At 37.3% G+C, this 16,340-nt stretch overlaps 1 protein-coding gene across 11 annotated transcripts in view; it reads right to left on the bottom strand.

Moving 5' to 3' along the window:
- The window catches only part of NBEA (neurobeachin), a 457,907-nt gene that overhangs the window by 41,941 nt on the left and 399,626 nt on the right, over positions 1-16,340 (bottom strand). For all 11 annotated transcript variants that reach the window (XM_052670998.1, XM_052670989.1, XM_052670990.1 and 8 more), the window contains one exon: positions 6,828-6,995. In XM_052670998.1, the coding sequence (XP_052526958.1) occupies positions 6,828-6,995 (168 nt within the window). The remainder of the gene's footprint in view (positions 1-6,827; positions 6,996-16,340) is intronic.

Here is a 16,340-nt window from a genome sequence, read left to right as displayed (position 1 = left end):
AGATGCTGAGCTTTTTAATCACCTTTACAATGATCAGTAAACAGATCCTATCCCTTTTTACACACCACCACAGACCAAAAATCGCCTATAAGCCACAATTTTATTTTAATTATAGTAACTGCATTTTCTTGACCATCAGAAGTTTATGAATTCCTGTACACAAACAACAGCATGGTCCAGGAATAGCCATGAACTCAGATCAGAAAAAAATCACAAAAAATGTTCAAAAATATTCAAGTTTCCATCTATAATGCATTCATACTTATACAATTATTTTTTTTATGGTATCTCCCGGGGAAGGTCACAAAGATGATAGAGGGCCTGGAGTGTCTCCCGTGTAAGGCAAGGCTGAGTAGAGTTGGTCTGTTAGAGCTGGGGAAAAGAACACTGAGGGGGGATCTGATTAATGCTTATAAGTATCTGAAGAGTGGTGGGAGGCAAATGGATGAGGCCAAGCTCTTCTTTGTGGGGTATAGTCATAGGACAAGGAGCAACGGTGTAAAAATTGAACATAGGAAGTTCCATAAAATGCAGAAGAACTTTTTTACTGTAAAGATGAGAGAGCACTGGAATGGGCTGTTGAGAGAGGTTGTGGAGTTTTCTTCTATGGAGATATTCAAGACCCATCTGGACGCCCACCTGTGTGACCTACTGTAAGGAACGTGCTTTAGCAGAGGGGTTGGACTTGGTGATCTCTCGAGGTCCATTCCAACCCTGCAATTCTGTGTTTCTATGGTTCAGTCATACCGAAAAGATTCACAGACAAACAGAAGTATTATTAACTAATCAGGGTGCTTTTTCCCCAAAGTGGGCAAAAATGTGGGAAAAAAATGTTTTATTTGACTTCAAAACATGATATTTGGAAATGCAGGGGATGTAGAGTTCTTGACAAAACCCAATTGAAGTACTCATTTCTCAATGAAGAACAGAGCCCGCAGCACATAAGAAAATAATTTCACTTCGGTGATGGTTTTGCTTGAATGACTGGTTCTGCTCTACAGATTCCTTCAGTTCACTGAGAAAGAAGTAAATACTGATACTGCTTGCTGTTTCCTACTTAATTCACAGCTACCCATGCCCATGTCTAGTCAGTGCTGATCCAAGAGAGGAAGCAAAGACTGCTCCTTGTATGGAGGCAATTAAGCACAACTGAATATAGAAGTGGCCAGTGCTGTGGGTACAATTCAATCAAGCAGATCCATAGGGGTGGTTTTGATTTTCTTGTCACATCAAAGAAACTGTGCCCGGCAGAGAAAGATCTAACAAGTTACCAATGAAATAAGAATAAAGAAGAATACCTCCGAGCGAAAGCAAGAACAAGCACACGGTCACAGGGGCTAGTGTTACATTGGAAGTGTTATATAGTGCCATTATAGCAGTGTGTTAATTTTTTCCTCATAAATTTCCCAGGTTCAGCCACCAGGGAAAGGCTTGCCTTCCCCCTCCCTTTGTTAAAGATATATCTATCTTGCTGAGTCTTGACAGCCCGATCATGTCAGCCGTCTGTAGTAGCAGAGTGTTTCAGCAAGGAGGGGGAGAAAAGGAAGAAGGGAAAAAAAGAAAAAAAAAAAGTGAAAACTGATGTGATCTACTCTGTTTCCTGTGGGCATATTTCACTACAGCAGATCCAGAGGGATGCTTTGTTGTTCTTGTCAGATCAAAGATAGAGGTAATAGAAGAAAATATAATATGAAAAATAAAACCCAGAAATGAGGGTAACTGAAATGCACTGTAAGACCATTGCATGATTATGACTTTTCAACTTATTTAAATATCAATTCACCACCAAAGAAATAAATATTGCATAGGCCATATGTTCTGTTAGCTGCCAGCAAAACTGTACTCTTAGGACAGCAACTGACTGTCAAACACTGACAATGTAATAATTTCTCAATTTGCTCAGGTATTCTGAGTTTCAGAACAGGTTCAGAATAAATATCTGAGACCAGTAACTTTCCACTGTCCTGCCTTCCTTTCTTGTGTTCAAAGAATATGTAGATGTGGTACTGAGGAACATAGTTAAGTGGGAATATTGGTGGTAGATGTGCTGTTGGATTAGATGATCCCAGAGGTCTTTTCCAACCGTAATGATTCCATAATTCTATGATTCCCAACACACTGAAGGGATGCAAGCTTCTGCTGAAGATGCAGCATACTGTCAGGATAGCCCACATGCTGTGCAGCTTAGCTGCATTTGTAGCTCACATTGAATGTAAAGAAGTCAAGAAGTTAACTTACAGCATAGTGCAAAAAACAACTGTAAGATAATTTTTAACTTTACCTTTTCAAATAGTTCTACTCACAAGCAAATTGAATGTGTATAGAAATAAATAGTGATCTGACAATATTTTAAACAAATAAACATAAAACCTGAAATATTATGAAGTTATACTTAATATATGCTTTTGGAATTGCATGGGATCAATCCACTGTATACTACTGAACAATATTTTGAGTTTGATCCATAATTTCAGCTCTTTTATTGCATTTTCTAATGACAAGGATAACTATTCTATTTCTTTCCAGCCACAACACTGTCATGCAGAAACAAGTTCCTAACTTGAAAAAAACCACAACTCTACTGATTTCTGATTATTCAGATTTCCAAGTGTTCCGGTGTTGGTATCTGCAAAAATCTCAACGTTCTTCCAGGTATTTCAACTTGGACAAGCAGCAATTGAGAGAAGGAAAAAAAAAGAAAAAAAAAGTCATAGCGGGAAGTGGGGGTCCTGAAAGCTGTAAATATTTGGGGAGAATATTGGGATATTGTAGATACTGGGAGACGAGCAATTATATTTCCCTAAAGAAATAATACAAAACTAGTAATGCAAACTAGATTGGAGATACTGTTCGTTACACATTAGCATTCTGAGCATCAGCCTCTGAAGTCAGCTGAATCTGTCCAGTGGAAATGACTTGGATTATGATGTATACTAACAGTAAAGATGATTCCAAATAACATCTAATGTCCAATATAACTACTGTTTACATATTAAAAAGAGATACAGGCTTTGTACCGGTGATGTTCTGTCATGTTTCTCCACAGGAGAAGACTGTCATAGTAAAGTTCATTATCAATTACTGCTTTACAAGTACAAGATGAGTTAAGCTGTCATAATTTTCTCAGCTAGAGATCCTGTGCTGTCAAAGAATGTCAATTTTTAATCTGACAAAAGGAAGAAAATTATCTGTTATTCTGACCTCTAATTTCTTGACATTTTAATGCTGTAATTGCTGTGGTTAGTGCTGCAACCATGATTTCACCTGTCAAGCAAGAATGAGTCAATATCCTTAAGCTGTTCTTCAAGTTTCAGCTTCCTCCTCACTGCTTTTACATTAAAAAAGTAAAAATAAAATGTAAGAGGTTGTAATGAAAAAAATGTATTTCACAACACGTTTTTCCTCCTCCTTATTACAACATGTAAACAATTGCGCACTGCGCAGAATAACAGAAGCTACCGTAACTGACAAAACAAGAGATTTTTCCAAATTCTAATCATACAATACCTAAACAACAAAATTCAGTTTTATATGTCCTATACAACATTCAAGTCCAGATTTTCATTTTGCTCTCATTTTCTTTCTTTTTTTCTTTTCTTTCCTTTTTTTTTATTTTTATTTATTTCCCAGTGGTATCAGAAAACTACAGAGTTGTCTGAAAAACCAAAATCAGTATATTGCAATGAAACCAGTTTATTTTACCCACCAAGTGCAGATCTTAACTTCCCAAAGAGTTTTTTGAGGGGCAGACATATGAGATTTCAGAGACTTCAACTTCAGTAATATAAAGTTTAATACTATCCACCATTCCGGTTTCATTCAGAATGGCCAAGAAGGAAAACAGCACAGGATGGACATGTTAGAGTGTCAAACATTAGAGACCTCTTTCAGGGTTCCCGCATGCACTTGAGAAAGATGTAGCTGATGGCAGGAATCGCAGAATCATAGAATGCCTTGGGCTGGAAGGGACCTCAAGGATCATCAATCTCCAGCCTCCAACAACCCCAATATCTGATACTAGACCAGGCTGCCAATGGCCCCGTACAATCTGGCCTCGAAAACCCCCAGAGACAGGGCATCCATGTCCTCTCTGGGCAGCCTGCTCCAGCATCTCACCACTCTCTTTGTAAAGAATTTCCCTCTGATATCCAATCTAAATGTTAACTGAAATGTCGACTTAAAACTATTTCCCCTTGTCATGCCATTATCTACCCTTGTAAAGACTTGGCTTCCCTCCTGTTTGTAGGCTCCTTTTAGGGACTGGAAGGCTGCAATGAGGTCACCCCTCAGCTTTCGCTTCTCCAGGCTGAACAAGCCTGCCTCCCTCAACCTGGGTTAAGCCACACCATCTTTGACTACATTTTAATTCCAATCATATGGAGACTGAAGTAACCTCTTCGCCATTCTGCAAAGGATGTGAGGTGCTTAAGAAAATGGTGGAAACAAAAAGGCCAAAGGAGAATTTGAGTAGGTCACTGGGATATGCCTTTTTAAATTATGCCTTTCAATCAGGTCAGACTTCAGTGTGACTATTTGGAGCCTCATCTCTCTAGAAAGGTTCTTCAGGGATTCAGCTCCACACTCTGTTAGCTATGGACAGTTTGAAGATGCTACTGCCCTATCCGTGGACACTGGTCTGATAATGGCTGCTGCCAATCAATGTGCATTTATGTGCTTTTTTAACTAACATTTATTCAGTACATTCACTGCCTTTGTGCCAAAGCAAATTCCCATTTATTTAGAAAATAAATACCAAACAAGCTTGTATGCTGAGATATGAATTTTCTCAGATAACTGCAAAGCTCCATTAATTTCAAATGGTCATGCTTTCATGTTAAGACACTAGACACCACCGCCTACCATTATAAAATGCATTAAATAACTGTTGTCATTACTTGCATACAGTCCAGTGTATCTGTCTTTACATTTCAGGCTTTAAAGAACTTTCTGCTTTTAATTTATTTTCTGGAATATCTGGTAAAAACAGGAATAAAAAAAACGTGCCAATACAACAATACAGAGAGAGTTATATATACTTTCAAAATAAACATGACATCTACTAGATCATCAAAATGTTAAATGCTTTGTTACTGGACGGAGAATGTCTCCTACTTTCATAAACAGGTATTTATTTTTTCAAGATATTTTGTCTTCTCGCTACTAGCAGTGTATTTTCTTTGCTAATCTTCATGGTGGTAATAAGGATGAAGTTGTGCTTTCAGTTGTTTACTTGGCGTAAATAAAAGCTTAAGAAGAGGTTTATGCACTACTGACTGAGAGGGCAGGGGTTAGATGTACAAGTGAGTGAACAAAAACATTTCCATGAATTTCTTGAAATTTCTGATGACAAGTTATGCATGTAAGCAGAGCCACAGGAGAGTTGAAGAGCCTCATCATGTCATAAGATGTTAAATAAGGTGCAGAGACAGACAGATAGACTTCAATCCTACAAGCTGCCCTGTGGGAGTAGATCTTTTAAAGTCAAGACATCGAAGTCTGCCCATGTAAATCAGGACCTTAAGCTATGCTAATCCTTTGCATTCATGGTGCTTGACACCTGTTTTATGCTTTAAAAACCACTGCTCCTTTGTTTTTGCATTTTTCTACTTTTTTGACTTCTCATCATCAAAGTTTTAAATGCAGAAGATGGTTTTGTACACATTATCAACAAATATTTGGTATCAATGCAATTTTGCCCATTTGTAAAGCCAAATACTGTGTACAAAATATAAGCTTTGCAGTGCATGAGGTGAAAATCCAGCTATAGCAACATAAGAAACCAAATGGTTTTTTCAGTTCTGCTCCTGAAAAAGCACCAAAGAAGCAACTCACTACTAGAAAGCAACATGACAAAACCCAGAATTACACTGAATTGAATTGCTTTCTGTAACATACTTCCCTCTAAAATCTGTAGATTTCAGAGTAATTCCAAGATGTAAGAATAAACAAACAAACAAACAAACAATAACACATCGCCTGGCAATGTATAAATTATTACTATTTTGCATACAGCAGATGGTAACTATCTGGGGGAATGGAAGATTGTGTATACAGCTTCATCACAGCGGTACTCATCTAGCAGCTGTTGCTTCTTCACACTTTCCACCTAATTTCAATTGTCTTATCCAACGATTGGATGATATTTGAGAAATAATGATTCAAATTAACAGTCTTAATAAAAACAAATACAGAAACCGGAAGAAAACATATATCAAGGTAACTAGTACTTTTTTTTCTTAAGATTTCCTGATAATGCCATTTCAGATGCACACTCAATGTACATACTTATACTATGCACAAACATACAAGCATAAATGTTTATATGCACAATAGCAAACATTTTCTGTGTTGGCATCATTTTAATTATGATTTATATGATTAACACAGAACTAATCTGAATTATTTCTGTTGTCCATCTAGCAAGCATTTTCATATCCATAAACGTTTTTCCCACATTATCTGGTTGAAAAAAATAGATTTTTTATTGTGATTGTGATGCAGTCTTTTTCTTTAGCTTTTCAGTTCTAGTAAGTGAACTTACTAAAAGTAATAAATTATAAAAAGTTTCAGAATTTAAATTATAGAATATACATTATGTTACGATTTTCCATATCACAAGAGGCTATAAAATATGAGTATATTAGTAAATCCAAGCAAACAAAACACCTTGGGACATCTGTTTCATCACTAGCTAATTAATTCTTGCTTCTGAAGGGTTCAAATTCTGAATCATACCCTACAATTTTTGGCAGCAGTGAAAGATGAAAAAAGTACCATTTCTTGTGAGATGACAGCAGTCTTTAGAATGAAATAGCATAAACACCTACCTCCCTGAGGACAGGATCAGTGATACTGTCCAGGTTCACAGAGCCTTCATATGTTAGGTAGTGGAAAACATTGAGTGCGCGCACTGCTTCTGGTCCCCGTTGCTTATAGCCAAATATAAGGTCAATCCACTGATGAAGTTGACATGACACAAATTCGCTTTCCAGGGCCTGCAAGTGAAGTTCAGAGTAAGGAACTAAATTCCATCTTGCGCTTTTGTGCTTAAATTACGTCTTACCATCTCCTATTAACTGAGGAATCATTACATTTTCTGTTCAGGCTTATCCAGTTCATTTGAAATCTTTCAAATATTAAAAAAACAGAATTATATTGGAAAACAGAATTATATTGGAAAAACAAACAAACAAAACAACAACAACAACAAAAAAAACCAGAAATACCTAAAAAGGCATTTTTCTTTCATTCAACTTTATATCAAGGTATCTTTCTTTTCAGCCACTGACTTTCTCCTGGTTGCAAGGGTTTAATAATTAATTTGGGCTTGTCAAATAAGTTGGATAATTCATCAAGATATACTGATAAAAGTGAGAAAACAATTTCATAAACCCGATATTCCTCCACATTTTTCTGACTAGTTATAATTAGCCTTAAATCTTAGAGGGAAACTTGAGGATTACAAAGCACATTGACAAAATCAGGTTCTCAACTCTCTGTGTGAATTTTCACTTATTTCTCACAGGAAAAGATTTTTTTTCACATTCATTTCTGACACGAGATTGGTCCACCAGGGAAAATACAGGACATTACTTGTTTAGAAATGTCTTCAAGGATTGTTACCCTGTTGCTTAGCATATGGAAAGGGACTAATGCTAGAAAAAGAGAATGATGGCAATATTATTATTATACAAACACTATGCCTGTATCAAACTATTTGCATCCTTAGTAGATATCATTGCCTGAAATGGAACTTACAAAGCCTGAAGGCATTACATAGCTCCTCCTTATCCCTTCACAAAGCTGACTCAGAAGGTACATTAGATGCTCTAATTCTTTGATTCCCAACGCTACCTTTAGAGAAGGCCTCAGATAAACAGGAACTGGTACTAAAATGAAGATTCTTGCTCCACTAACAATGTTTTTATATCCACCCTTGCCCAAAATACATCAAAATTGTGCTTTAGTACAGTTTTGTATACCTAGCTCCCTCTGATCAGAGGAGATTTGGCTCACTTATTAGATCTGAGCACTAACTTCCAATTAGTTAATTTGAAGAAAACTAATAATGAAATCACAGAATGCTTGAGGTTTTCAGGGGCCTCTGGATGTCAACTTGTTCAGTCCCCGCTTCAGCAGGGACACTCAGAGCAGTGTGCCAAGGGCCATGTTGAGGGGGTTTTGGAAGATCCCCAAGGAGGAGCCTCTGGGTAGCCTGTACCAGTGCTCCATCACTGCACAGCACAGAAGTGCTCCTGGTTTTCAGAGGAAACTTCCTGTGCTTCAGTTTGTGCCCATGGCTTCTGGCCCTAGCCCTAGGCACCATTAGACATGAGCCTGGCTCTGTCTGAAGAAAAGAATACCAGTCTTAATACAATTTATTATGTAAACATTTATGTCAAGCTTACTGTCTTTCATCTGCACACAGGCAGAGCTGACAGCAATCTGTTATGTAATGTTATCTAGCACTTTTAATTTTTAAAGATTATGTTTTGTTGGGATTGGTTGTTTACTTGCTTTGTGTTGTTTTTTTTTTCTCTTGAATAATCCTAATTCCTTCATTCAGGCAATCATTCCCCAGTGCTTCACATGGAAGAGGAACTCTATGCCATGATGGAAAACCAGACCGTTCTCTGACAAAATCAGTGAACACTATTTCTGAGGAAAACAGATGTGAAGGCTCAGACTTCATAGCTGACATGGAGCTCAGTTTTCAAGGGCTGAAGTTTGGGATTCTACAAGAACCTACAAACAAATGTTGCAGAGAACTGTATAAAAATGTGTTACTCCCTTCCCAAAATCAAAGGCCATCACATGCAAATTTTGCCTAATCTTATTAAAATACATTAATAATAAACTACTCAATTTCAAAGTGTGTCTCTAAATAAATAAGTAATGTCAGATCCATAATTATATTATTTTGCATGTGTGCAGCCTATAGTCAGTAAGTGCATGATCTTGTGTATTCTTTTTTCATAGATCTTTTACCTTATTCAGCTTGAAGGATGTTAGCGTACAAGGACAAAATTAAGTATGCTACCATAATCATGAATAAAGCATTTCCTAACCTTTAAATGGTCAATTTTTAATGTTCCTTTGTATGCAAGAAAATTTAGAGCAGGATTTTAAGCCTGCTGTCTTTCTAGTATCCATCTCCAACCAACTTACAATAAGCAGTCCAATAGTTCTCTTTCTCCTCCAAACTCTGCATTTTGTAAGGTTGGCTTGTGGCCATTTATTACAAAGGAGATTATGAAATGACGTTAGGTGTGTGCAGTGGACAAAAATAGCATTTTTATTTCTCGAGTATGCAGACAACATTTCAGATAAATGATGGAATTTTGAGTTAGAAGCACACTATTTAAAAGTTGGACAGTAAATCAGAAATAAATAAATAAATAAATAAATAAATAAATAAGCTTGGGTCAGATCAGCATATTTCAGCCATTATCTTCTAAAACATCCTCTCCCCTATGGTAGCAGAATTGAACACTTATGTTGTGTTTCCCTGAGGCAGTTTCAACTTGCATGACCAGCCGCTGCTCAACAGCTTGTCATTCCAGAGAAGGTCTCAGTGACCCTGGCAGGTATGAAGAACTTCTATTTCACAAGGATCTGCTCTTTAATAACTTTCTACACAAATGAACTGTTTTTCCACAGCAACATGTCTTATCCCCTGTCTGCAACACTTTAAGCAGATTTATTGTACTATCTTAAGAGGTATAAAGCTTCTTTAAAGGTCTGTATGCTTAAATGGGAAATACGTAAGAGACAAATTTAGTTATGTGGAGCTATACTTTTCTCAATTGCATGCAAAAGTGGAAGCCCAGTGTGTTACTGTCAGGGAGACTGTGTGGATGCTGGTGTGGCAAGGACAATACCTGCCAGGCGCTGTGTGGTGGACAACTGCTGTGGCAGGGATTTTGGCAGCGGCACCTGCAGAATCTTCTCTCTAATTTGCACTAATGTACAAGCTGCTCCCCTTCCATGAAAGTCCCTCCTGAAAATTTATGAGTGCATCACTGTCAGCTGTACATGGTTTGGTTTTTCACGAATATGCAATGCTTAGTAGGTGGTAGGGTGAGAGAATTTTCTGTGTAAATATAATTTGTAGGTACAGGAGTAACAACATGCAGAAAAAGACAAACATTTCTTTAAGGTAAGTAGGTGATGGCCATAAAGAAGACAGCGTTCAAGAAGATTGTGGCTTCAAAACATACTGGAGGTATTAATAATAATTATCACCTATATAATTATATGTCCTCTTGGACACCAAATTGAACATGAGCCAGTAATGTGCCCTTGTTGCTAAGTAGGCTAATGGTATTCCTAGGCAAAGTATCACCAGCAGGTGGAGGGAGATGATCCTTCCTCTACTGAGTGTGGTGAGGCCACACTTGGAATACTGGGTCCAGTTCTGAGCCTCCCAAGTACCAAGAGTGACATGGATATACTGGAGAGAGTCCAATAAAGTGCCACGAATCCGTTGAAGGGACTGGAGACTCTCCCATATGAGAAGAGACTGGGAGAGATGGGACTCTTCTGCTTGGAGAAGTGAAGGCTCAGAAGGATCTCAGTGTCCATAAATACCTAAAAAAAGGGGGGTGGGGAGAAGGCAAGTGGATGGCATCAGGCTCTGTCCAGTGGTGCCCAGGGCTAGGACCAGAGACTATAGGCACAAACTGGAGCACAGGAATTTCCCTTTGAACACTGGGAAAGCTTCTCTCAGGCATTGAAGCAGTGGCACAGGCTCCCCAGAGGCTGAGGAGTATCCTTCTTGGGGATCTTCCAAAGTTACCTGGACGTGGCCCTGGGCACACTGCTCTGGGTGACCCTCCTGGAATGGAAGCTAAACAAGACGGCATCCAGAGGTCCTTGCAAATTCACCCATCTTGGAATGTTTTCTGGTAGTTTTGTATGAATCTAGGAGTTGGGGTCAGTGATCCTTGTGGGTGTCTTCCAAATCAGGATATTCTGTCATATTATTCTATTCTGTTATTCTGTCATTATTATTCTACATCTTATGTAGAAGTAAAATTTTAATAAGTATATAGTATATGTATTAATAATGATACAGCATTATTTATGCCTTTCTAAGAGATACAAACTATTAAACAGAAATGAGGTAATATCTAGCTTGTTTTCTATTACAATTAATAATAAAGAACTCTCTAGTGAGAGAAAGATAAATATTTTGAAGTAAAGGAATTGTGTTTTTTCTGTGTTTGCCTGCAAGCATATGCACACATGTTCCACAGGCTGAAAATCAGACCTGTAACTGTTGTAAAATACAAATAGAAATTAGTAAGTTGATCCTTATGCGTAAACTAAGTGAGATTAATATTAGCCAAGTTACTGGTTAGTGGAATCGAGTTCTATATCTATTTCCAATTTAAATTCTGGGCAAATGTAAGAATTTCGTATGTCACTCCTCAGTAAAATTTTTAACTAGAACACATGAACCATAGAATCATAGAATAGCCTGGGTTGAAAAGATTACCTAGTTTCAATCCCCCTGCTATGTGCAGGGTCACCAACCAGCAGACCAGGCTGCCCAGAGCCACATCCAGCCTGGCCTTGAATGCCTCCAGGGATGGGGCATCCACAGCCTCCTCGGGCAACCTGTTCTGGTGCTCACCACCCTCTGAGTGAAACATCTATGAACACCTATGCTTTCCACAAGATGTCTGATTTAAGGAACTTAGGTAATTGCACTTACAGTGAAAATTTCTTTCTCCTAAATTCTGAGGTTTCTGAAGGATGAAGGTAGAACGCTTTCATCCTAATTTGGAGTAAAAATTATGTTTCTCAGAGATTCCAGTTGAAGACACTGGTTTTTATTTTAATGCAAAACCTATATTGCGTAAAGTATCAGGAGTTCTAACACCTTTCTAACACACAGGCATTTTGCCTTAATCAGTGTTTGGTGTTTTTTTGCATGTGTCTGGAGAATAGAAAAGCTCTGAATATGCAGATAATCTCAGCTTAATATTTCACTTACTCTTTCAGCATTTCTTGTACCATTCAAGGGGGTAAAGTCTTTGACTCTTGCTGCACAATAAAAAAGAAATACTGATACCTGGAATTTGTTCTGTTTGTTTAAGCAAATTAATCTTTTAATAAAAGAGAAACAGATGTATTGTGCATATTTGGGTTATTCTAGGGATGTCTGTGCAGGAATTGATCCTTTATGTGAGCAGCTTCAGTACGTAAATAGATTCTTCAGTGATATAGAAAGCTTAAAAAAAGAAAAACGAAAAAAGAAAAAAGAAAAAAGAAAAAAGAAAAAAGAAAAAAGAAAAAAAGAAAAACCCACTGTCATTTCCCAGTAGGACTGAAACACCTGTGATCTGAATGAATTTAATTGCATGAAGAACAAACCTTGGCAAGGCACAAAGAAATCAAACATGCTACGACTGATGAAATAATACAAAATCTTAATACAAAATCTTATATACTGCCTATCTGCTAAGAATGGAATGCCAACTGCTGCTGAACGGTGAGCAAAAACGATAAATCTCCCTGATCCTTGCAGCACAGAGATTTCATAATAGATGTATCTAATGACCATTGAAAAAGCTTTTTAATTATGAAATACTATGCATGCTTCTGAATAGCCAGAGATCTGTACAAAAATGCAATTGGCAGCAGAAGAGTTTAAATAAATCATTTCAAAGACAGAAGGAGAATTCAATCTTAGTAACAGCTATGTAATAGGAACAAAATATGTTTAAGAAAAACAGGACACCATTCAGGCTTTCAAAAAATATAATTTGCAGTGAACGCATTTTACTCAACACTGTAATTTGCAATTTAATATGTGTCTAAGCCATAATGAAAATATCATTATAATTAACTTTGAATTACACAATATTGCATCTTTTGTTTCCAAATTAAAGACTGGTTATTTAAAAAGCTCTGCTTCAGTGTTTAGCAGTGGTGTTTCCTGCCTTGATTTAACATGCTTGACTTACTGCCTGAATATGCTCTATTTCTGGCTCTCAGGACTGCTCAAAGTCTGTAGGGATTGAGAGACTGAGAAGGACTACAGATGCACATCTGTGGAAGGTTTTATGTGTGGGTTTTTTTTCCTGGTAAACTGGGAGATTATGATTGATGAGCCTAGCATTAGGGTAATGTTATCAGGGACACTTTCTGCCTCCGTCCTTTGTGCCATCACCGAGGTCAGACCATAATCATGTTAGCATTGAACATAGTGCTTTATTAATGTTTCATGAGTAAGTCCATAGTAATCAGTCTAGCTTTGTATGGATAAATAAAACTGCTGCAACGATCCCTGATGTATACACTGAGACTTTAGAATCTGCTGTAATAGATCTTAAAATAACAGCACTGAGTGCCTTTTCCACTGTTTATAGTATGTCTAATTTTCCAAAGTTTAAAGCAATCTTTTTTGATGGGAAATGATTTTTACTTCCATTTCTGTATTTGCTTAGAAACGTGTAACACCTGATTGAACTATCAAATGAACCAACCTAAACTTGTCGGCCCTTTATTAATTAGAACAGAATTTTAGTAAGTTTTGTTAACCAACTGGTTAAACTACATCTTTTTATATCACTGTGTCTCTGTGGAATTTGCTAAGCTCTTCTCTGCTTGCCCTTGTGAGCTGTTATTAAAAGAAAATATTTACCTTTGTAAATGGACAAGTAGACTTCATATTCGTATTTACCTCCACACAAAACTATACATAATATATGTGTATATGCTGGTAGCGAGCAAAAAAAATATGCATGATCAAATAAAAATATTGTCAGGTAGGAAAAAATAAGTTTCCACTCTATGTGACACATTGTACCACATCAGATCCTATTCACTGAAATGAAATGACTACCACTGACTTCATTAGACAAAGGATCAGGATAACGCTTACTTGAAATGTTCTTCAATTTTCTGTGGCCATCCTGTAAACCTGCTCTCGGCTTGCTTTGCAAACCTAATGCAGAAATCCCAGACTTGCACAAGCTTGCTGTGTTTTACACGTCAGCACCAAAGCGGGGCTACTTTTTTTCTGGAGAAGGATTCTTGTGTAACAGCCAGAGCTTGGCCTGGGAATGACCTAACTGAATAATACATCTGCTGACCAGCTCAGAACACAGCTCTGACATTAGGTAGAGAATGTCAGACTTTCCAATTCTATTTGTTCCCTGCGTTGACCTGTCTGTTTCCAGTGACCAAAATGAAAGTGTAGTGGCTATCTGAGCTAATAAACCCTATATGAAGGTTTTCCTGAAAATATATTACCTGTTTTATCTTTAAAAAAAAATTCTGTGACTTCTTTCTATACTTACTTTATGCATTTTTCAGTTACTTGCTACTCCATGATAAGTTTCACAAAAAATTACGCACCTAAAACACTATTTTAACATCCCAAAGTTCTTCATGTTGCTTCTAGCCTCTGAACCGCTTCCAAATGCAAATGCTTTGTCTTCTAGTCACCCAGAAGTGAATCTAATATTCCAGGTGCAGTCTCAAAAGAACCATAGGCAGGCACAACGGAATGCATCTGCTGTGATGCAACAACTCTCCATAGATGGCATCCAAATACACTGGTGGTATACAGAACCATTCTATATATGATATAGAACTATATCTGATCTAATTGCTGCTCATTATCACTCCTCCCTCACTGCTGCTCTCCTTCAGTACTATTTTTGTTTACAGACTTCTGCTTCTCATTGAATATCTTTAATTCTTTCCTTCAAAGGTTATTTTCAGTGTGCTTTCTGCATCTAATTCAAGTAAATCTATGCATCTTTCTCTTGTTTTCTAAGCCATTCCTTAGAAATTTCATCAGACTGCTCACTTCAAGGCAGTATGTATCTGTGTAGAACTGAACTTCGATCTAGCGATCCTGCTCCTGCTAAAAGTAAATGTTAGGAAGAAGGAAGGCAATGCAGAAAATGCCTCCAGGTAGAACTGTGTAACAGCAGGACAATGCTCACATGTGGGGACAGGAGTGGAAGGCAGAATAGGAAGAGTGTGATACAAAAATTAGATCACTTGTGTTTTTAGAAATTGGCAAAGTATTCTATTAGTTGAAGTGGAGTATCTTAACACCAGCTCATCCAGTTTACAGCAATCTGAGCATACTTATGGATAGAAACAGTCATAGAAACAGTCATTAGTGCTACTACAGCTTAATATCTAAAAGCATTTCCAGCTTTTATCTACCAGTCTCCATTGAAAGAATAGTCATGAAGGGGGATAGTTTTGTACTTTAAATTTTCCTCAACAGCTGCTAATATCTCAGAACAAAATTTTCTATAGAGAGCTCCTATGCTATTTTCTAGAAAGCAGAAACAAACTAAAGTTGAAGACTTTCAAGTGATCTCTTAGCACATAGGTCTCTTTATCCTCATCTTTGTGGAAAGATGGAAAAACACAAGCTAGGACAGAAAAAAAGGAACATCCTTTATAAAATTTCACCAAAGGGAATCATCAATATACATCTCTCATTTTATTCCCCAATAGATGATAGCTTGTTTACCCTTTGCCACTGAGGTATTGAGCTTCTGTTCTTAGAGATGTCAAAATCAAATTGCTGACCAACTTCCCAGTTCAGGTTTCACCGCAACCACAATCCAAAAAGAGGGTTCTGTGCAGTGACATGGGCACCCTGGAGATGCTCACCTGTGACTGCATGTGTTACACTTGAGAATGGTAATGGAGGGTAATGATCCTTTCAGTTCACAGTCCCTTTTTTGTGGTAAAATTGCATTTGAATTTATTGCTAGCAGCTATGACAATTGCTTGTTTTTAGAAAGCGTGTTACATTATACACTGCTATAAGTGAAAGCAGCCAAGAACAAGAAGGGAAATGTTTTTCAGTTTCATCCTGCCTATTATGGACTATTCCTTGGAACACATTTCTCATGCTTTGTTTAGTGCATTTCATATCTGAAGTGATGAGGTTGCCATCACTTCCTAAGGAGACTGTTGTACATATGTCAAATCATTTACTGTTCCACACACCCACTTCTAAATCATAGGAATAAATTTGTTTTTGTAACATTCCCCTATTCTTTTGAACTTCATACAGCTATTTTTCCACCAGCCCCTTAAGAACAATTTTCTTTAAATACACATTTCTTGAAATTAAATTGCCAAACTGATCATAAGAAAAATAACACTGCTAGACATACACTGCTACAACAAAAGCCCTGTAGAGAATAATGAAACAACTGAATGGCTCTGCAACTGTATGGGAACCCATAGCTTCAAAAGCTATATAAACAACATAGACAAGACACATTTTAAGAAAGATCCATTTCCAAAAGACAACCATAAATTGAACTATTGCCATTATATCAGAATAT

This window comes from Tympanuchus pallidicinctus, unplaced genomic scaffold, assembly GCF_026119805.1.
Source record: "Tympanuchus pallidicinctus isolate F22 unplaced genomic scaffold, pur_lepc_1.0 scaffold11, whole genome shotgun sequence".
Lineage (NCBI taxonomy): Eukaryota > Metazoa > Chordata > Aves > Galliformes > Phasianidae > Tympanuchus > Tympanuchus pallidicinctus.
Note: the sequence above shows the minus strand (reverse complement) of the source record. Positions and strands in the feature narration are given on the sequence as shown.